A 22,057-nucleotide genomic window follows, 5' to 3' on the forward strand; every position below is an offset into this window, starting at 1 on the left:
TGACAGACATCTAGGTTCTTTCCATAGTTTGGCTATTGTGGACATTGCTACTATAAACATTAGGGTGCACATGCCTCTTTGGATCACTACCTTTGTATCTTTAGGGTAAATACCCAGCAGTGTGATTGCTTGGTCATAGGGTAGCTCTATTTTCAACTTTTTGAGGAACCTCCATGCTGTTTTCCAGAGTGGCTGGAGGGTTCCCCATTCTCTCCATCCTCACCACCATCTATTGTTTTCTGACTTGTTAATTTTAACCATTCTGACTGGTGTGAGGTGGTATCTCATTGTGGTTTTGATTTGTATTTCCCTGATACCGAGTGATGTGGAGCAATTTTTCATGTCTGTTGGCCATCAGGATGTCTTCTTCACAGAAATGTTCATGTCCTCTGCCCATTCCTTGATTGGATTATTTGTTCTTTGGGTGTTGAGTTTGATAAGTTCTTTATAGATTTTGGATACTAGCCCTTTGTCTGATATGTCATTTGCAAATATCTTCTCCCATTCTGTCAGTTGTCTTTTGGTTTTGTTGACTGTTTCCTTTGCTGTGTAAAAGCTTTTGATCTTGATGAAGTCCCCAATAGTTCATTTTTGCCCTTGCTTCCCTTGCCTTTGGCGATGTTTCTAGAAAGGAGTTGCTGTGGCTGATGTCAAAGAGGTTGCTGCCTGTGTTCTCTTCAAACACTTTGATGGATTCCTTTCCCCCACTGAGGTCCTTCATCCATTTTGAGTCTATTTTCATGTGTGGTGTAAGGAAATGGTCCAGTTTCATTTTTCTGCATGTGGCTGTCCCAATTTTCCCAACAACATTTATTGAAGAGACTGTCTTTTTTCTATTGAACATTCTTTTCTGCTTCATCAAAGATTAGTTGACCATAGATTTGAGGGTCTATTCTGAGCTTGCTTTTCTGTTCCATTGATCTATGTGTCTGTTTGTGTGCCAGTACCATACTGTCTTGATGATGACAGCTTTGTAGTAGAGCTTGAAGTCTGGAATTGTGATGCCACCGACTCTTGCTTTCTTTTTCAACATTCCTCTGGTTTTTCGAGGTCTTTTCTGGTTCCATTTAAATTTGGGGATTATTTCTTCCATTTCCTTGAAAAACATTGATGGTATTTTGATAAGGATTGCATTAAATGTGTAGATTGCTTTAGGTAGCATAGATATTTTCACAATATTTGTGCTTCCAATCCATGAGCAAGGAATGTTTTTCCATTTCTTTGTGTCTTCCTACATTTCTTTCATGACTACTTTCTAGTTTTCTGAGTACAAATTCTTTGCTTCTCTAGTTAGGTTAATTCCTAGGTATCTTATGGTTTGGGGTGCTATTGCAAATGGGATTGACTCCTTAATTTCTCTTTCTTCTGTCTTATTGGTTTGTAGAAATGGAACTGATGTCTGTGCATTGATTTTATATCCTGACACTTTACAGAATTCCTGTAAAAGTTCAAGCAGATTTGGATTGGAGTCTTTTGGGTTTTCTACACAAAGTATCATATCATCTGCAAAAAGTGAGAGTTTGACTTTGTCTTTGCCAATTTGAAGGCCTTTTATTTCTTTTTGTTGTCTGATTGCTGAGGCTAGGACTTCTAGAACTATGTTGAATTGCAGTAGTGATAGTAGACATCCCTGCTGTGTTCCTGACCTTAGGGGAAAGGCTGTCAGTTTTTCTCCATTGAGAGTGATACTTGCTTTGGGTTTTTCATAGATGGCTTTGATGATATTGAGGTATGTACCCTCTATCCCTACACTGTGAGGAGTTTTGATCAAGAAAGGATGCTGTACTTTGTCAAATGCTTTTCCAACATCTGTTGAGAGTATTGTATGGTTCTTGGTCTTTCTTTTATTAATGTATTGTATCACATTGATTGATTTGTGGATGTTGAACCAACCATGGAACCCAGGAATAAATCCCACTTGGTCGTGGTGAATAATCCTTTTAATTTACCATTGGATCCTACTGGCTATTATTGTGGTGAGAATTTTTGCATCTATGCTCATCAAGGATATTCGTCTGAAATTCTCTTTTCTGATGGGGTCTTTTTCTGGTTTGGGGATGAAGGTAATGCTGGCCTCATAAAATGAGTTTGGACGTTTTCCTTCCATTTCTAATTCTAAAACAGTTTCAGGAGAATCGGAGTTAATTCTTCTTTAAATGCTTGGTAGAGTTCCCCTGGGAAGCCATCTGGCCCTGGGCTCTTGTTTGTTGGGAGATTTTTGTTGACTGCTTCAATCTTCTTACTGGTTATAGGTCTGTTCAGATTTTCTATTTCTTCCTGGTTCAGTTTTGGTAGTTTATACATCTCTAGGAATGCATCCATTTCTTCCAGATTGTCAAATTTGCTGGTATATAGTTGCTTATAATATGTTCTTATAGTATTTCTTTGGTGTTGGTTGTGATCTCTCCTCTTTCATTCATGATTTAATTAATTTGGGTCCTTTCTCTTTTCTTTTTGATAAGTCTGGCAAGGAGTTATCAGTTAATTCTTTCAAAGAACCACCTCCTAGTTTCATTGATTTGTTCTACTGTTTTTTGTTGTTGTTGTTTCCATTTCATTGATTTCTGCTCAGATCTTTATTATTTCTCTTCTCCTGCTGGGTTTAGGCTTTCTTTGCTATTCTTTCTCCAGCCTCTTTAGGTGTAGGATTAGGTTGTGTATTTGAGACCTTTCTTATTTCTTGACAAAGGCTTGTATCACTATATATTTTCCTCTCAGGACTGCCTTTGCTCTGTCCCACATATTTTGAACAGTTGTGTTTTCATTATCATTTGTTTCCATGAATTTTTTGAATTCTTCTTTAATTTCCTGTTTGACCCATTCATTCTTTAGTAGGATGCTCTTTAGTCTCCATATATTTGGGTTCTTTCCAACTTTCCTCTTGTGCTTGAGTTCTAGCTTCATAGCAGTGTGGTCTGAAAATATGCAGGGAATGATCCCAATCTTTTGATACTGGTTGAGACCTGATTTGTGACCCAGGATGTGATCTATTCTGGAGAATGTACCATGTGCACTAGAGAAGAATGTTAATTCTGTTGCTTTGGGATGGAATGTTCTGAATATATCTGTGATGTCCATCTGGTCCAGTGTGTCATTGAAGGCCTTTATTTCCTTGTTGATCTTTTGCTTGGATGATCTGTCCATTTCAGTGAGGAGGGTGTTAAAGTCCTCTATTATTATTGTATTATTGTTGATGTGTTTCTCTGATTTTTTTATTAATTGGTTTATATAGTTGGCTGTTCCCATGTTAGGGGCATAGATATTGAAAATAGTTAGATCTTCTTATTGGAAAGACCCTTTATGTATGATATAGTGTCCTTCCTCATCTCTTATTATAGTCTTTGGCTTAAAATCTAATTGGTCTGATACAGGGATTGCCACCCCAGCTTTCTTTTGATGTCTGTTAGCATGGTAAATTGTTTTCCACCACCCTCACTTTAAATCTGGAGGTGTCTTTGGGTCTATAATGAGTCTTGTAGACAGTATATTGATTTGGGGGGGGGGTATCCATTCTGATATCTTGTCTTTTGATTGGGGGCATTTAGCCCATTTACATTCAGGGTAACTATTGAGAGATATGAATTTAGTGCCATTGTATTGCCTGTAAGGTGACTGTTACTGTATATTGTCTTTGTTCCTTTCTGGTCTACTACTTTTAGAGTCTCTCTTTGCTTAGAGGACCCCTTTCAATATTTTCTGTAGAGCTAGTTCATTGTTTACAAATTCTTTCAGTTTTTGTTTGTCCTGGAAGCTTTTTATCTCTCCTTCTATTTTCAGTGATAGCCTAGCTGGATATAATATTCTTGGCTGCATGTTTTTCTCATTTCCTGCTCTGAATATATCATGCCAGTTCTTTCTGGCCTACCAGGTCTCTGGATAAGTTTGCTGCCAATCTAATATTTTTTACCATTGTATGTTACAGACTTCTTGTCCAGGGCTGCTTTCAGGATTTTCTCTTTGTCACTAAGACATGTAATTTTAACTATTAGATGACAGGGTGTGGACTTATTATTGATTTTGAGGTGGATTCTCTGTGCCTCCGGTATTTTGATGCTTGTTCCCTTTGCCATATTAGGGAAATTCTCTACAATAATTCTCTCCAGGGATGCCTGGGTGGCTCAGTTGGTTAAGCATCTGCCTTTGGCTCAGGTCATGATCCCAGCGTCCTGGGATCGAGTCCCACATCGGGCTCCTTGCTCTGCAGGGAGCCTGCTTCTCCCTCTGACTCTGCCTGCCACTCTGTCTGCTTGTGCTTGCGCTCACTCTACCTCTCTCTCTCTGACAAATAAATAAACAAAATTAAAAAAATAATAATAATAATTCTCTCCAATATACTTTTGCCTCCCTCTCTCTTTCTTCTTCTTCTGGCATTCCAATTATTCTAATATTTTTTCATCTTATGGTATCATTTATCTCTCAAATTCTCCCCTCGTGGTCCAGTAGTTGTTTGCTTCTCCTTTGCTCAGCTTCCTCATTCTCCATCATCTGGTCTTCTGTATCACTAATTCTCTCTTCTGCCTCATTTATCCTAGCTGTAAGAGCCTCCATTTTTTACTGCACCTCATTGATAGCTTTTTTAAATTTCAGCTTGGTTAGATTTTAGTTCTTTTATTTCTCCAGACAGGGTTTCTCTAATATCTACCATGCCTTTTTTGAGCCCAGCTAGCACTTGAGAATCATCATTCTAAACTCTAGATCTGATATATTACCAATGTCCGTATTGAGTAGGTCCCTAGCCTTTGGTACTGCCTCTTGTTGCGTTTGTTTGTTTTTGTTTTTGTTTGTCTTGTTTTTTTTTTTGTTTTTCTGTTTTTTTGTTTTTTGTGGTGAGTTTTTCCACCTTGTCATTTATCCAGATAAGAATATATGAACAAGAGATGGGGTGCTTGGGTGGCTCAGTGGGTTAAGCCTCTGCCTTCCACTCAGGTCATGATCTAAGGGTCCTGGGATCGAGTCCCACATCAGGCTCTCTGCTCAGCCAGTCACTTGCTTCCTCCTCTCTCTCTTTATCTGCCTCTCTTCCTGCTTGTGATCTCTCTCTCTCTGTCAAAATAAGTAAATAAAATCTTAAATATATATATATATATATATATATATATATATATATGAATGAATGAGAGAATAAAATACTAAAAGGGTGACAAAGACCCCAGAAAAATGTGTGTTAACCAAATCAGAAGAGACCCCAAATTGGGGGGAGAAGAAAGAGGGTAAAAAGAAGTTTAAACAAGAATTTTTTTTTTTTAATTTAAAAAATATATATATTAGACTGCTAAATAGAACAGAACCGCCCACTTGATTTTGGGTGTATTTTAGTCTCTTAGAAGAAACTACCTCCCAAAATTTAAAGAAAGCAGAACTTATGTGTACACAAAAATAAGGGTAAACATGATGAAGGGATGCAATATGACTGTAAAATGAAAATTTAAAAAAAATTCTAAAAAAGGAGTGATAAGTTGGGTGGGAAAAGAAAGAAAGAAAAAGAAAGTGGAGATAATTTGCTTAGGCTGGAGACTAGAATAATTTACTTAGGCTGGAGTGCTAGATTTAGGGTATATTTTGATCTATTAAAAGAAGTTGTTCCCAACCTTTTTCAGAAGAAAAAACCTTGTATGTGTACAAAAAATAAAATTAGATACAATGAAGGATAAAATATGACTATAATAATGAAGGTTTAAAAGGTATTGTTAAGATAAACTAGTTTAAAAAACATAAAAAGAAGAAAGAGTAAAAGTTAAAAAATTAAGAAAAAAATTATTTTAATTAATTAACTTCACAAGACTAATGAATCATGGGGAGAAAGCCATGAATTCCATGCTTTACTTTCCCCTCCTCTGGAATTCCACTGTTCTCCTTGATCAGTGAGCTTGATCTTCCCTGGATGTTCTTGTTGATCTTCTGGGGGAGGGGCCTGTTGTAGTGATTCTCAAGTGTCTTTGCCTGAGGCAGAACTGCACTGCTCTTGCCAGGGACCAAGCCATGTAATCTGCTCAGGTTTGCACTCCAGAACTTTTGTTCCCTGAGCGCTTTCCATAGAGCTCTAGAGGATGGGAATGAAAATGGCAGCCTCCCAGTCTCCAGCCTGGAGAAGCCGAGAGCTCAGGGCCCCATTCCTTAGTGCGCCCTTGGAGAAAAGCACTCAGTCATTCCCATCTCCTTGTTCTCCAGTCGCATTCTGAGCTCGCCCGGCCTGTGACCAAACTTTTCTGTCTCTGACACACAGCCCCTTTGGAGTCTCCAAACCCAGCAGATTCCTTCTGCTCTTCTGGTGGGTCTCCCTGGATCTGCCACTTGTGTGGTCCTTGCTCAAGGAGCAGTGGTCTGACTATGCCTCGATCACAGTTTAAGGTAACCCCAAGCTGAGAGCTCACTCCTCAGCTCTGTCTCTATAGCTGGCTTCATTGCTCTAATACCGGGAAGCTCTGCTACACGCAGACACCCCCAATCCCTCTGTGACCTTGCAGAATTTGAGACCTCTGAGAGCTCTCCCTATGATAGCTCCACCCCCGCTGAGCCTCTGGAGCAATGTCCCTCAATGGAGCAGACTTTTAAAAGTTCTGATTTTGTGCTCTGCTGCTCTACCGCTTGCTGGGAGCCAACCCCTTCCCCAAAGTCTGTCTTCCCGTGGCTTTAGATTCACTTCTCCCCACATCTTACCTTTCAGAAAGTGGTTGATTTTCTGTTTCTAGAATTGCTGCTCTTCTTCTCTTCAATCGCCTGTTGGATTTGTAGGTGTTCAGGATTGTTCGGTTTGATAACTATCTAACTGAACTGTGACCTGATGTCGGTCTGCTACTCCTCCGCCATCTTTACTCCTCCTTCAAGTGTCAATCTACAGTTGCCTTTAAATCAGATATAAAGAGTTAAAAACAATACACATATAAGGTCTTTTTGTTTAACTATGTATTTACTTTTACTGGTGCTCATCTTTTCATATGGATTCGAGTTACTGTCCAGCATCCTTTGCTCTCAGTCTGAAGGACTTCATTTAGCATTTATTACAGAGCAGGCCTAAAACCATAAACACTCTCAGATTATTTATCAGGGCATTATTATTCACTCTTAAAGCATAGCTTTACTAAATACGGAATTTCTTAGTTGACAGTCTTATCGTCAGCTGACCTCCATTGTCAGCTGTTAATCTTACTCAAAAGAGTTTTTTGCTGCTTTCAAGATTCTTTCTCTTTGGCTGTCTGTTATAATTACTCTAGGTGTGGAGCACCTTTTTATGCTACTGGGAGTTATCTGACCTTCTTGAATGTTGTTCATCAAATTTGAGGAGTTTGGGCTTCATACTCTCTTACTCTTACTCCTTTACTTTGGGGATGCTCATTATGAACATGTTGGTATGTTTGATTTTATCCCCACAGGTCTCTGAGGTTGTGTTATTTTTTTCTTCATTCTTTTTCTGTTTCTTTGAATGTATGATCTCAATTGACTTCAACTTCTCTCCCACTGCTTTTTCTGTCCCTTCCTCAAATCTACCATTGAATCCTTGTAATGGAGTTTTTTTTTAAATTTCAGTGATTTTTACTTGTTAGTTCCAGAATTGCCACTTGTTTTATTATTATGTTTTCTACTTCTTATATCTCATCTATTTGAAAAGACATTATTTTCATACTTTTAGTTCTTTAAGCATGACTTCCTTCAGTTCTTTAAACATACTTGAAATCATAACTCAAAGTCTTTGTTTAGTAGTCTGACACCTGGACTTCCTCACTGACAGCTTTCTTCCTGTGTATTAACCATACTTTGTTTTGTTGTATGTTTTATAATTGTTAGAATTATATAGTTAGTTACAAGGCTAGATTCTCTGCCCTACCCAGGATTTGTTATTGTTACTGGTACTGTTTGTTAGTTTAGTGACTCTTCTAAAGTATTTCAGTAAAATCTATATTTTTCTCATGAGCAGTTGTGGAAGTCTGTGCTTGGTTAGCTTAGTGGTCACCTAATGATTATACATAGATCCTTACTTAAAATCAGTAAGTCTCCCAGTCTTGGGCAAAGGATCTCTGTATGTATATTAGAGCGTGCCCTCAACAGTCAGCAAGGCAATTTACAATTCTGCCTTACCCCTTTACTCCCTGCTTGTGCAGAGCTTCAAAGTTAGCCAGTTTAGAGCTTATGTCTTTTGTGAGTGAGCATACAGCCTTAGGTATGTACATGGCTTTCTGGACTCCCAGGCACATGTCAGAACTTTTTAAAGCTTCCTACAGACATCTTATTTCCCATCTTTTAATTTTAAGCTTTTGAATAGCCTTTTTTTTTTTTTTTTTTTTTTTTTAAATAGCCACCTGTTATCTGCTACCTCAGGCAGCCACAGTGGTTAACAATTAACACCTCCTGACTCCAGGTCAGGTAAATGAAGACAGCTTTGCTAGTAGGGTCTTGTAGAGAACTATCAAATAGGTAAAATAATGATATTTTTCTGGGAATGGAGCATTAAAGGATATCTAGCCTAATTCTTCCCCTTCCAGTGGTCCCCAGGTTGCTGATTTTTACTATAAATGTGGGCTGTTGGTTTTGAAAGCTGTCATAGAGTTCTGGGAACAGTGGGTATAGGGCAAATGAAAACACTATGAAGCTTACTCTTCTAATGGAAATTCCATTGCTTTTCTTGAATAAATATTCCCTGGAATGCTGCAAGTCGTTGTTAATTTGCAAGTTTCTGAAAAGTTAATTTTGACAATATTTACCAGTCAGTATTCTAAGTGCTTTTATGGAGGAGTGAAATTTCAGAGATCCTTTTTCTGCCATTTTTGCTGACATCTCTAAAATGACAATTTCAAATTATAACATTCCTTCTGTATTTATTAGCTAGAGTTCTTTAAAGAATTTTTTCTTATAAACTGATTACCATTAAGTATAGTTTGTAAGCAAATTAATAGATAAATATATGGTACATATCTTGAGTTGTGAAATTTGAGAATGGGGATTTGGTGTCTCAGTAATTACCCCAAATGACCAATTCGTCAGTTCTTTCTTTTTGGTATCATTATTAACTTGTAGGTTTTAACCTATTTCCTTTTGATGAGAAGTGCTTTTAGAGGTCACTCTTTGTGCCAAGATATATTCATTACCACTGAGATATTGTTACTTTATGACATTTTCAGTGGCAGATATAGTAATTATTTTTTACAATTTTTTACAATTGGGGCTATTAAATCATGAGTTTATATTGTTATTTCCTACTTGTAATTAAGGTTATAGGATATCCACTTACCTTTTACACTTACCTTACATTGAAATTTTTTTGACATTAACAATAACTTCTTCATGTCACAATATACATAAATAATTTCGAAATACTACTCCTAAGATTGTGATGTTCACTGAGGTCAGAACAGCAATATATAAACAAAACAATTTTAACAAAAAGAAAATATTTTTAAAGTATCAAACATAAGTCACAGAGCTGAAGAATAACTAAACTAAAAAATCCTCTAGAGGGGTTCAAGTGAATGAAAAAGAGTGAAGCTAGCTTAAGGAATTTATGGGACACCCTAAGAGGACCAATATACACAATATAAAGGTGCTAGAAGGAAACAAAAGGGAGAGGTGCAAAAAGCTTATTCAAGAAATAACAAACCAAAAAAATAAAAAAAATCTTGAAACAAATATACCAAAATTTGTGGACTATAGCAAAAGCAGTTTTAAAAGACTTCATAATAATAAATATCAACATTTTTTAAAAAAAGAAAGAAAATTTTCACATAAATAACCTAACTTTTTACCTCAAGGAACCTAATGAACGAACAAAGCCTAAAGTTAGCAGAAGGAAGGAAATAACAAGAATCAGAGTGGAAATAAATGAAATAGTGACTAAAAACACAATAGAAAAGATGAATGAAACTAAGCTACATTTTGAAAATATAAACAAAATAGTAAACCTTTTTACCAAGAAAAAAGGAGGACTCAAAGAAATACAACTACAAATGAAAGAGAAGGCATTTCAACAGGTACCACACAAATACAAAATGTTATAAGCAAATACTATGAACGATTGTACATCCACAGGTTGAACAACCTAGAGAAAGTGGCTAAATTCCTAGACACATTCAACTTACCAAGACTGAATCATGAAGAAATAGAAAATCTGAATAGACCAATTACTAGTAAAGAGATTGAGTCAGTAATCAAAAATCTCCCAACAAAGAAAAGCCTGGGATCAGATGGCTTTAGTGGTCATTTCTACCAAACATCTGAAGATGGATTAGCAATCCTTCTCAAACTCTTTCGAAAACTTGAAGAAAATGAATTATTTCCAAACTCATTTTACAAGGCCAGCATTATAATGATATCAAAGCCAGACAGACACTACAAAAAAAGAAAATTATCTGCCAGTATCCCTGATGAAAAGTTAAATGCAAAAACTTTCAACATAGTATTAGCAAACCAAGTCCAATAGTACATTAAAAGGATCATATACTATGATCAAGTGGGATTTACTCCACAGTTGTAAGAATAGTTCAGTATTCCCAATCAATGCAATATTCCACATGAACAAAATTAAGCATAAAAATGGTATGATCATTCATGAAGTCCAGAAAAAAGTATATGACAAAGTTCAACATCCTTCCATAATAAAAACTGAGTATAGAAGGAAAGCACCTCAACATAATAAAGGCCATATATGAGTAAGCCACAGCTAACATCATTCTCAGTGATGAACAGCTCTCTAAGATCACGAACAATACAAAAAAAGGCCTACTCTCAAAACTTTCATTCAATATGTTATTTGACATACTAGATCGAACAATCAGGCAAGAAAATAAATAACGGGGATCCAAATCAGAAAGGAAAAAAGAAAAGCTTTCACTATTTGCAGGTAACTTATATACAGAAAATTCTAAAGACTCCAAAAAGTGTTAGAACTAATAAACAAATTCAGTAAAGTTGCAGGATACATCCATATACAAAAATCAGTTGTGTTTCTATATACTAACAGTGAACTAACAGAGAAAGTAAGGAAATAATCCCATTTACAAAAGAAACAAAATACCTAGGAATAAATTTAAGCAAGGAGATGAAAAATCCATATACTGAAAACCAAAAAAGATTGATGTCTCAAGAAAAGACTGATGAAAGAAAAAAAGACACAAATAAATGTAAAGATGGTCTATGTTCATGGACTGGAAGAATCAATATTGTTAACATTGCCACAGTACCCAAAGCAGTCTGCAAATTCAGTGCAATCCCTATCAAAATTCCAATGGCATTTTTCATGCTAATAGAAAAAAATAATCCCAAATTTATATGGAGTCACAAATGACCCCAATAGTCAAAGCAGTCTTGAGAACAAAAAACAAAGTTAGAGTCCTCATATTTTCTGATTTCAAACTATATCACAAAGCTATAGTAATTAAAATAACATGGTACTGACAACAAAACAAACAGATTAATGGAGCAAAATGCAGAACCAACAAATACATGTATGCAAATATGGTAAAAAAATAATTTCTAATAACCAAAACTATACAATGGGGGAAAGATCATTTCTTCAATAAATGGTATTGAGAAAAGAGGGATCTCACCTAAAAGAATGAAATCAGGCCTCTCTTACACTATACACAAAAATCAACTCAAAGTGGACTAAAGTTTTGAACACAAGACCTGAAACTAAAACTCCCAGAAAAAACATAGGGGTAAACTTCTTGGAATTGATCTTAACAATTTTTTTTTTGCATTCCAAAAGCAAAGGCACCAAAAGCAAAATAAGCAGGACTACATCAAACCAAAAACTGAACAGTAGAGGAAACTATCAACAAAATGAAGAGGCAATCTACTGGATGGGAGAAAATATTTGCAAATAAAGTATCTAAAAGAGGTTAAAATCCCAAATACACAAGAAATCTATAAAACTCAATAGAGAAAAAAATTAGGTAAAGGGCCTAAGTAGACATTTTTATAGAGAATGCATGCAGATGGCAAACAGGTACATGAAAAGGTGCTCAACACCACTAATCATTGAGGAAATATAAATCAAAACCACAGTTGAGATATCTCCTATCACCTGACCCTGTTAGATTGTCTAATACCAAAAAGACAAGAATGTTAACATGAAAGTGGAGAAAAGAAAAATCCTATTAGAGCATAAACTGTTATAACTGCTATGGAAAATAGTATAAAGATTCCTCAAAAAGTTAGTAATAGAACTTCCATATGATCCAGCAATCCCACTTCTGAGTATATATCCAAAAGAAATGAAATCATTATCATTATTATTATCATTAGCATTATTCATAATAACCAAGGTGTAAAGACAACCTACGTGTCCACCAGTGGTAAGTGGATAAAGAAAATGTGTTATGGAGGGAGAGGGGAAAAAAGTTGTTATTCAGCCAAAAAAGGGAGGTGGAATCTTGTCATTTGTAACAACATGGATGCACCTAGAGGACACTGTGCTAAGTGAAATAAGCCAGAGAAAGACAAATACTGCATGATTCCACTTTTACGTGGAATCAAAAAAAGAAACAAAAAAGTTGAACTCTGAAACAGTAGAGAAGGGATCGTGAGGGCACCTGAGTGGTCAGTCTGTTGAGTATCCAACTCTCGGTTTCTGTCAGGTTATGACCTCACGGGTCATGAAATTGAGCCCCACATGGGGCTCTGCACACTCACCATGAAGTCTGCTTGGGATTGTTTCCCTCTTCCTCTCCCTACCTCTGCCCCTCCCCCAACTTGTGTGCTCTCTCTCTTGCTCTTTCTCTCCAACAAATAAATCTTTAAAAAATAACCTAAAAAATAAGGTTGTTGGGAGACTTGGGGGTAAGGGAAATAGGGAAAGGTTTATAGAAGTGTACAATCTTGTATGTGCTGTGGTGAGTGCTGTGAAGTGTGTAAACCTGGCGATTCACAGACCTGTACCCCTGGGGCTAATAATACATTATATGTTTATAAAAAATTTAAAAAAAAAAAGCGTACAATCTTTCATTATAAAATGAATAAGGAGGGGGTGCCTGGGTGGCTCAGTGGGTTAAAGCCTCTCTTTCAGCTCAGGTCATGATCCCAAGGTCCTGGGATCAAGCCTCGCATCGGACTCTGCTCAGCAGGGAGCCTGCTTCCTCCTCTCTCTGCCTGCCTCTCTGCCTACTTGTGATCTCCATCTGTCAAATAAATAAATAAAATCTTTTTAAAAAATAAAATAAAATAAAATGAATAAGAAGGGATGCCTTGGTGGCTCAGTCATTAAGCATCTCCCTTCAGCTCAGGTCAGGGTCCTGGGATAGAGCCCTGCATTGGGCTCCCTGCTCAGTGGGAAGCTTGATTCTCCCTCTCCCCCTGCTTGTAGTCCCTCTCTCTCTGTCTTCTCTCTCTATCAACTAAATAAATAAAATCTTAAATAAATAAAATGAATAAGGTCTATGGATTTAATATATAACATGGAGACTATAGTTGATAGTATATATTTGTTTCTTACTCTGGGTGTTACTTATTTGTATTTTTTGGGTTTTTTTTTTTTTGGTGAGCATTTGTAAGCTATAAAATTTATATGTATTACGCTATAGTAAAAAGTTTAAATTGGTCTGTTTTAAAATGAGTTAAAATAGTTCTTTTCTGATGTGATTATGGCAAGCTTTAAATGAACTTCTGTTAAAACTAATTTGCACTCGTTTTTGCATGCAGACATCCCGAATACAAGATTGGTAGCCTAGAGAAATGTTCGATATCGTTATCTATGAACTTGGTCCTTTGATTCCTCAGGAGAACCTGTGCCTGTCAAGGACTGGACCCTGAGACCTGTGGTGCCTCCTTTTCTTTTGGTTGTTCATGGAGCATGTACTACAATGGATGTAAGTTTGCCAGAAGCAAGATCCCAAGAAAATTTAAGCTGCTTGGGGATGACCCAAAAGAGGTTTGTTTACTTCTTGATATATAATCTCTTTGATTTTCATGGAGAATTGATGAGTACAGATGAAGTAAACAGTATAACATACTGTTAAATTCTCATTAACATAGAGAATTTCATCTCAGAGGTACATCAAAATTTTCGCTGAACTGTAGGTATACATTATATATTTGATAAAATTAGTATAATAATAACTATGTTTACCAAAGTAGTAAAGTCTGAACATAAACTACTCATACCTATGGCCTTTCGTACTTACCTTTTATGTTAACTGCAGAGTTTTAAGCAGCCATCACTATGGTATTAAAACCAAGTGTTAACATTTCATTTAACATTTCATTGTTAAAACTTTCATTTTTAATTGATATTAAAAATGAAAAATATAAAATTTTAATTGATATTATATATTTCTCAAAATATAACTTAAAAATGGATATCAATTTTAATAACTTTGGGGTATAGCTTCTAGTGTATGCTAATTGAATAATCAAAAAACCCCTGAATGCTTACCATTTAGATATGACCAAATTTTTAGTGACTCTGTGAACCTCATAATTTTTTCAAACTTTAAGTGTAATTGAAATACAGTCAAACTTTAAGTGCAATTGAAATACAGTTATACTATATATATTATTGATATGTCCCTCTAAATGAGAAATGTGCTAGTGTTATTATTTGTGACTATAATAGTAAGTGGAAATTTAGTAAAGTACAAAAACTCTTGAAATGATGATAAAATTTTTTTCACAGGATTGAATTTTTAATAAACTATAGTAAATGGGCTACATATCCCTCTTCATAAGAAGAAAATACAAACAATAAGCCTAATGAAGTGTAGCAGTTTTACATAGCTGATAAGCCACTTTAATTTTCCATACTGCAGAGCTTTTTTACTATTTTATAAATGTTTATCGCTTTTACTAGATTTAACATAAAGCAAATCCAAGGGATAGCTAGGAACATCCTCCCTCAGGTAGGTAGGAGAGGTTGGCTTAGAAACCTCCTCATCTTCTAAATTATAAATAAGTATAACTCCTCCAGGTAGTTACATCTTCTACGGTTTTGGAGAAAAGAAAAATGTTACTGTGAAATGAGAACTTCTAAATATGAATGGAATAACTAGGTATTATCACCTACCATTTTACAACTATCTTACCTAGAAAATCTTTCTTTTGTAGGTTGGAAGGAAGGAGTGTAACTGAACATTTCTCCTTTAAAGTAAATTTACAAAGTTCTGCATATAAACTCTCAACATTTCTAGTTCTGAGAGTTTTATCCATATGTGAAGCATCTACTAACTTTTAGTTCAGCGGAAAGATCTTCTCAAATTTTGAATGCTATTTTTATAAACATTTAAAAATATGAAGATTGAAAATAGATGAACCAAACAAATCCTTTCAATAGCTCATCTTCCATGGCAGCTGACTGGAGAAGGAGTGGAGAATGTGACCTCTTTAAAACCATATGGCTTTATTCTCCTTATCCCACTACTAGCATAGTCTTACATTTATAAAATGCCAAATATCCACATGGGGAGTACAAAATTGATTAATATAAAACACCAAAGAGCTAGACATTCTAATAACACATACAAAAATAGATGATGTATGGTTTATACTTTTTATTTAGAAATAGTTGTGTTAAGGAACGTTATTTAATAAGAAAGACACTATTGTCATTTTGATCTAAGATGTAGTGAGAAAAATTTAACTGATAGCCTCTCTTACATATGGAAAGGATTTAGGATTTAATACATAGAATTATTCATTTTATACAGGAAGAGAAACTGGAGTCCCATTTACAAAACCTGTCCACTCTTATGGCACCAACATACAAGAAACTTGCACCTGATGCATATAATAATCAGGTAAGTTTATAAAAAAAAATCATTGACAATGACTGGAACAGTTTACTTATTATTGATGACCTACCTACTTCCAAAATTATTTTTGAAGCAATGATTTTCCTTTATTTTTCTAATTTTTCCTCTTCCCAATTAGAGAACCCACAGTGTTCTGTTTCTGGTACATAAGAATTATATCATCCAAAAGAGCATATTTTTGGTCTTTTAATCTGTAAAGATAATGAGCTTTTAAGTCTCACAAGCTGTTCTATCCACTAATCTTGTTTTCATATCTCTTCTGTAATCAGACTTTGGTGGTTAATTAAAATTATGTGGCGCAAACTATAGGTTCTAACCACCTATTAACTGTTTTCACATATATGTCTATATATATTAAGCTGTGAGTGTACTGCTTTGTAAGTGTACATAGAAATGTCCAAATATGTCAGATTTTGCTGGATTCTCTTCTTTTTAATTGGCCTTAGCTCCATGAACCAAGTAAAAACATCTTTTTCCTATTTTGGGGGTGTGTTGTAGACTGTATCTATTTGGAAGGCTAGGTGATTTGTTCAGAAATGCTCATGAAGGGGAAAAAAAAAACTGTGAAGTCTTCCCTGTCATTATAACATCAACAACAGGAGCATTAAATGGATATAAGCTAGATACCATATTTAGTATATGTTATATATATTAAATATATATATATATATTTATGTTATAAACTAAATATTTAGTCACTGTGGACATAAAGGTAAGCAATGTAGGGTTTCTGTCTTTAGAGGAGACAGAGATATGTAAAATAGCAATTATAGAATAATATGATAACAGCTGGAATAGAGGTATGCATATTTCTGAAGGAACAAAAAAGTTCTCCCTGAAAGTAGAGATTTAAGAATTAAGGTCACAAATGGCCTTGGAGACCATATAAAAATCTTTGAACTTGACCCTGTACTTACGAAGGCTACCATTGGGGCATTTTAAGTGTGTGTTGGGGGCAGAGGAGGGTGATTTAATTTATAAAGAACACTGCCTCAAAAACTAATGATGTGCAATTGCAGGGTAGATCTATATTTAATTTCTTGAGGACTCTCCACACTTTTTTCCAAAGTGGCTGTACCAACTTACATTCCCACCAGCAGTGTAAGAGGATTCCCCTTTCTCCACATCCTCTCCAACACATATTGTTTACAGTCTTGTTAATTTTAGCCATTCTGACTGGTATAAGGTGGTATCTCAATGTGGTTTTGATTTGAAACTCCCTGATGGCTAGTGATGATAAACTTTTTCATGTGTCTGTTAGCCATTTGTATGTCTTCTTTGGAGAAGTGTCTGTTCATGTCTTTTGCCCATTCTTTGACATGATTATGTTTTGTGTGTGTTAACTTTGAGGAGTTTTTTATACATCTTGGATGTCAGCCCTTTGTCTATACTGTCATTTGTAAATATCTTCTCCCATTCCGTGGGTTGCCTCTTTGTTTTGTTGACTGTTTCCTTTGCTGTGCAGAAGCTTTTGATCTTGATGAAGTCCCAAAAGTTCATTTTCACTTTTATTTCCTTTGTCTTTGGAGACATATCTTGAAAGAAGTTGCTGTGGCCTATGTTGAAGAGGTTACTGCCTATGTTCTCCTCTAGGATTCTGATGAATTCCTGCCTCATGTTGAGGTCTTATCCATTTCAAGTTTATCTTTGTGTATAGTGTAAGAGAATGGTTGAGTTTAATTCTTCTACACATAGCTGTCCAATTTTCCCAGCACCATTTACTGAAGAGACTGTCTTTTTCCCACTGTATATGTGTCTGTTTTTATCCCAGTGCCATGCTGTCTTGGTGATCACAGCTTTGTAGTTTAAAAAAAAAAAAAAAAAAACTAATGGTGACTGACATGACACAGTAAGAAAAAGAACTAATGAAGTACGATGTGGTGACATAACATAATACAAAAAAGCATAAAATAAATAAATATAGTTTACCCAATAAGCCAAATTAAAATACAACGTACGTTGGCATAAGATTAAATCGGAGAAGTAATCTAGTGTAGTCATTGAGCAAGAGATGTTAAAGTCCTAAATTAAAGAGATGGCAGTAGTGATAGAATAAAGAAAATAAAATGTGTGAAATATTTGAGGTAGAACTTACAGAACTTAGTGACCGATTGGATTTGAGGATAAGCAAAAGGGAGAGGTTCAGGATTCACCAAATTTCTGGCTTGGACAGATGGTTCTATTTAGTATTTGGAGTCAATGAGGAAAAGTAAGTTTGGGGGCAAATAGGGGGAAATTATACATTTTATTTGGGACAACTATGTTTGACATAATTCTGGAATAATTGGATAGAAAATCAGGAGAAAAATCCAAACTAGCACTGTAGATTTGAGACTTATCAAAATGCAAGTAGTTGAAACTGAATACATAGGAGTGAATACAGTTTTTCAAAGTGGAGGTTCTAAAGCAAAGGGGCTGCTGATGGCATTCTGGAACACATGGACATTTTAGGAGTAGAAGATGAGAAACCAGTAAAGTAAATGCTGGGGGTAGGCACAATATAGTAAAAGAAGTTAAAGATTTAAGGGAAAGAGAGAGACTGATAGATGGAGGAAAGCTGGAAGTGATGAAGGTAGCCAGAGAGGAGTACACAACAACAGGGGGTACAGGGAAGTATGAAGAAGAGTGTGTTTAGCAAACAATTGTCATTTAATGACATTAAAGACTAATGGGGTTAGATTAGTTTATGTAGCAGAGACAGATGGGGACACCAATACTAATTTAATGATTTGGCTACTCTTGTTTCAATTATGGACTTTTAACACTTTCCTCAAACCTGAACTCTTTCTTTTTTAAGTGGGAGCAAAAGAGGCAAATTAAATAATGATGATCTGTTTATAAAGTTGTTTCATGTCACAACTTACGTTTTTAGAAATGTATATGTTGTCTATGAAAAATATTTTAAATGCTGTTAATAGTAGTTGGATTAATACTTATTTTACAACCTTATCTGCTTTGGTAAGTATCACAGAAAAATATATGGGATGCTTTGGTACTGTTGTAAAATAATTCTGAGTGAGAAACACAATAGATCAAGCTATAAAAAGAAAATGAGTAAAGTCTATGTTGCTGGATTTCAAGTTTGACCATTTTCTGTTGAATAAATTTTTTTATAGGTGCTATTAATCCAATGGCTTTAGCAGGGAAAGAGGACAGAATAACAAAGTATTAATGTTCTTTTCACTCTACTCCTTTTATTTTTATTATAGATGGTGTCATACACATGTGATTTTCTAAGCATTGATATTCCACCCAGTTACATATCCAAAATACAACAGTACCCCAAATTTTAGTTATAACAGGATGATTAGATATGACTCTTCAGGTGTGTTTCAGTATTTGTATAAGAATAAATGTACTGATAAATGGGCAAAGTTTCATTTAAGCAAGATGAATAAGCTCTAGAGATCTGCTTTGCAACATGTGTACCTACAGTCAACAGTAATGTATTAGACACTTTAACGGTCGATCTCGTGTTATGCATTCTTACCATAAAATATAAATGGTGCACATCATGGGATACTACTCAGCCATCAAAAAGAATGAAATCTTGCCATTTGCAGTGATGTGAATGGAGCTAGAGTGTATTAGGCTAAGTAAAATAAGTCAGAGAAAGACAAACACCTTATGATTTCACTCATATATGGAATCGAAAAAACAAAATGGATAAACATATGGAAAGGAAAAAAAAAAGAGAGAAGCAAACCATAAGAGACTCTTAACTATAGAGAACAAACTGAGGGTTGATGGAAGGATGTGGGTGGGCAGTGTACTGAATGGTGATGGGTATTAAGGAGGGCACTTGCGATGAGCACTGGATGTTATATGTAACATATGTTATATGTAAGTGACGAACCACTAAATTCTACTCCTGAAACCAATTTTACCATCTATGTTAACTACAATTTAAATAAAGGGAAAAAAATTAAAAATTTAAATACATACATATACATTAAAAAAAATACGTAAAAAAATAGATGTAAGATCTACCTAAATTAAATCAGTCAATAGCTGTGAATGGATAAGGTGTTTTCTGTATTGCATGGTAGTTCCTATTAGTAATGTTCATCCATATGTTTTAATATGGTTTAGAGATCCAAAAAATAGCCTTGTGATCTTTCCACACAGTACAGGGGAAGACCTGTTAAATTTATGGATGCTGTCAAAACCTACCATTTGATTTTTATCTCCTCCCCCAACTGAATATATTATCCTCATTTCTCATCTCTATGCTCTTCCCTGGCTTTATTCCTTGATTTTGTAAAGTCTCATTTCTAAAGTTAAACTTCTCATCAGAGAAAAATGTAAGAAAAAAAGAGGAGAAACATCTTTTAAGTACTGAAAGAGAAAAAAACTGTCAACCTAGAAATCTCTCCCAGTAAAAACAACTCTCAAAAGTCAAGGCAAAATCAAGTATATGAAATTCTTGGGCATAAAAATTTGACATTTGACAAAAATGTACAAGACCTGTGCACTGAAAACTACAAACTTGCTGAAATTTAAAAAGACCCAAACTGGAAAGATATACTGTGTTTATGGATCACAGGACTAAATATTTTTAAGATGTCAGTTTTCCCCAAGTCAGTCAATGAATTCAGTACCTTATCTGTCAAAACGTTGCCAAGTGTTTTGAAGGAATTGACATTCTAAAATATAGAGAGAGAAATGCAAAGGATTTAGAATAGAGAATTTTCAAAAAGATCAGAATTTGATGATTTCTACTGCCTGATTTTAAGATTACTAAAGATCCATATTAACTAGTAATCAGGATAGTGATATTGGCATATACAACATACCTCCCAACACACCATTATATACCAAAAGATCAGAGTTCTGTGTCACTCCATTGTATTTCTGGATATAAAATATGCAACATTTCTTTAAAGTTCTTAATAGCCAAAAATACTAAGGAGTCTTTTTGACCTTTTCAGTGCACAGGTCGTACACTTTTTCTCAAATGTATGCCTGAGAATTTCAGATGCCTAAGTACATCCCCATTCACACACACGCTTTTATTTTTCAGATTGAATATGAACACAGAGCACCAGAGTGCCGACTGGGTCTGAAGGAAGGCCGGCCATTCTCAGGGGTCACTGCATGTTTGGACTTCTGTGCTCACGCCCACAGGGACTTACACAACATGCAGAATGGCAGCACATTGGTAAGTGTGCTGGTTAGCAGCACATCCTGTGAAATAGTGGAAAGCTGAAAGTTAGTAGCATGTGATTAGAGTAATGTATTCTCTGCAGGTGTCATTGCACAAGTGTTTTCATGAATGAGTTGCTGTTGCAAAGGTGGCCATATTTGGCATAACTAGTACTCTCATACTGGGTTGGCATATTCCTGGAAATCTGTTGACAATCACAGGAAAATCATGGAAATGTTGATGCTAACTAAACCAGTGACTGTGCATTGCCAGCTACCATTAGCTACCAAAAGTTCCTTCAAAATTCAGAGTCAGGTATCTGGTAGGTTATAATCAGTATAGTAGAAAGCCATATACAAGCCAAGGCACCAGTCCACCTTGCAGAGAGAAGTGCAAATGAAAAATACATCATCTGTGGCACAGTGACTACTGTAGAAAATTCAAAGTACAAAAGAGCCCACTATAACTACATAGTACAGTGGGTGAAGTGGATTGGGCTGTATAATTGGAGGTTTTGGTAAGTGGAGAAAATGAATATGGGCTGAGGGTAGAACAGTGTTCAACACTGATAGTGTCCATGGTGTGGCCTTGCATGGAGAAAGAGAAACCAGAGTGGAGATAAAGAATGAAAAAGTTCAAGTGAAGAAATTATAAATTAATCCACCTAGTGAGTCATCAACATGGATATATTCGTGTAGTTGAGAAAGATGACCAATGAGACTTAAGTTGAAAAATAGAATACAGAGACCAAAGTCATAGTCTAGGGTAGAAAAGAACCCAGGGAGGTGGTAAGCTATAGTGGAAGTAATTCACGGAACCTGGTATGAAGTTTTTGAGAGGCAGAAAAGGTATTGGTTTAATGGTTTAAAGCAGAGGTCAGAAGGGTTTTTTTATTAAAGGAAAGATGGTAAATATTTTAGGCTTACATAGTATCTTAGACCACATTCTTTATTTTGTTGTGTTTTTTTTTTTTTAATTAAAAATGCAAAAAAAAAAAACCATTCAGTTCACTGGCCATGTAGAAACTGGCTCTGAGACAGTTTGGCTTGCAGACTTCTGACCCAGGAAGACCAACAAGGAGGCTTATCATCCACAATATCTAAAATCATCATTAATCATGTGTTGAACACTTGCTTACTATTAGAAGGCTAGGCTAGATTTGGGGAGAAATAAATGATAA

At 35.5% G+C, this 22,057-nt stretch overlaps 1 protein-coding gene across 1 annotated transcript in view; it reads left to right on the forward strand.

Annotated features, from left to right (window-relative positions):
• Positions 1 to 22,057, forward strand: part of TET2 (tet methylcytosine dioxygenase 2) — a 133,042-nt gene that overhangs the window by 103,842 nt on the left and 7,143 nt on the right. The window contains exons 7-9 of the mRNA XM_059376814.1: positions 13,705 to 13,855; positions 15,627 to 15,716; positions 20,755 to 20,892. Coding sequence (XP_059232797.1) covers positions 13,705 to 13,855; positions 15,627 to 15,716; positions 20,755 to 20,892 — 379 coding nt within the window. The remainder of the gene's footprint in view (positions 1 to 13,704; positions 13,856 to 15,626; positions 15,717 to 20,754; positions 20,893 to 22,057) is intronic.

The sequence above is a fragment of the Mustela nigripes genome, chromosome 1, assembly GCF_022355385.1.
Source record: "Mustela nigripes isolate SB6536 chromosome 1, MUSNIG.SB6536, whole genome shotgun sequence".
NCBI classification, from domain to species: Eukaryota; Metazoa; Chordata; class Mammalia; order Carnivora; family Mustelidae; genus Mustela; species Mustela nigripes.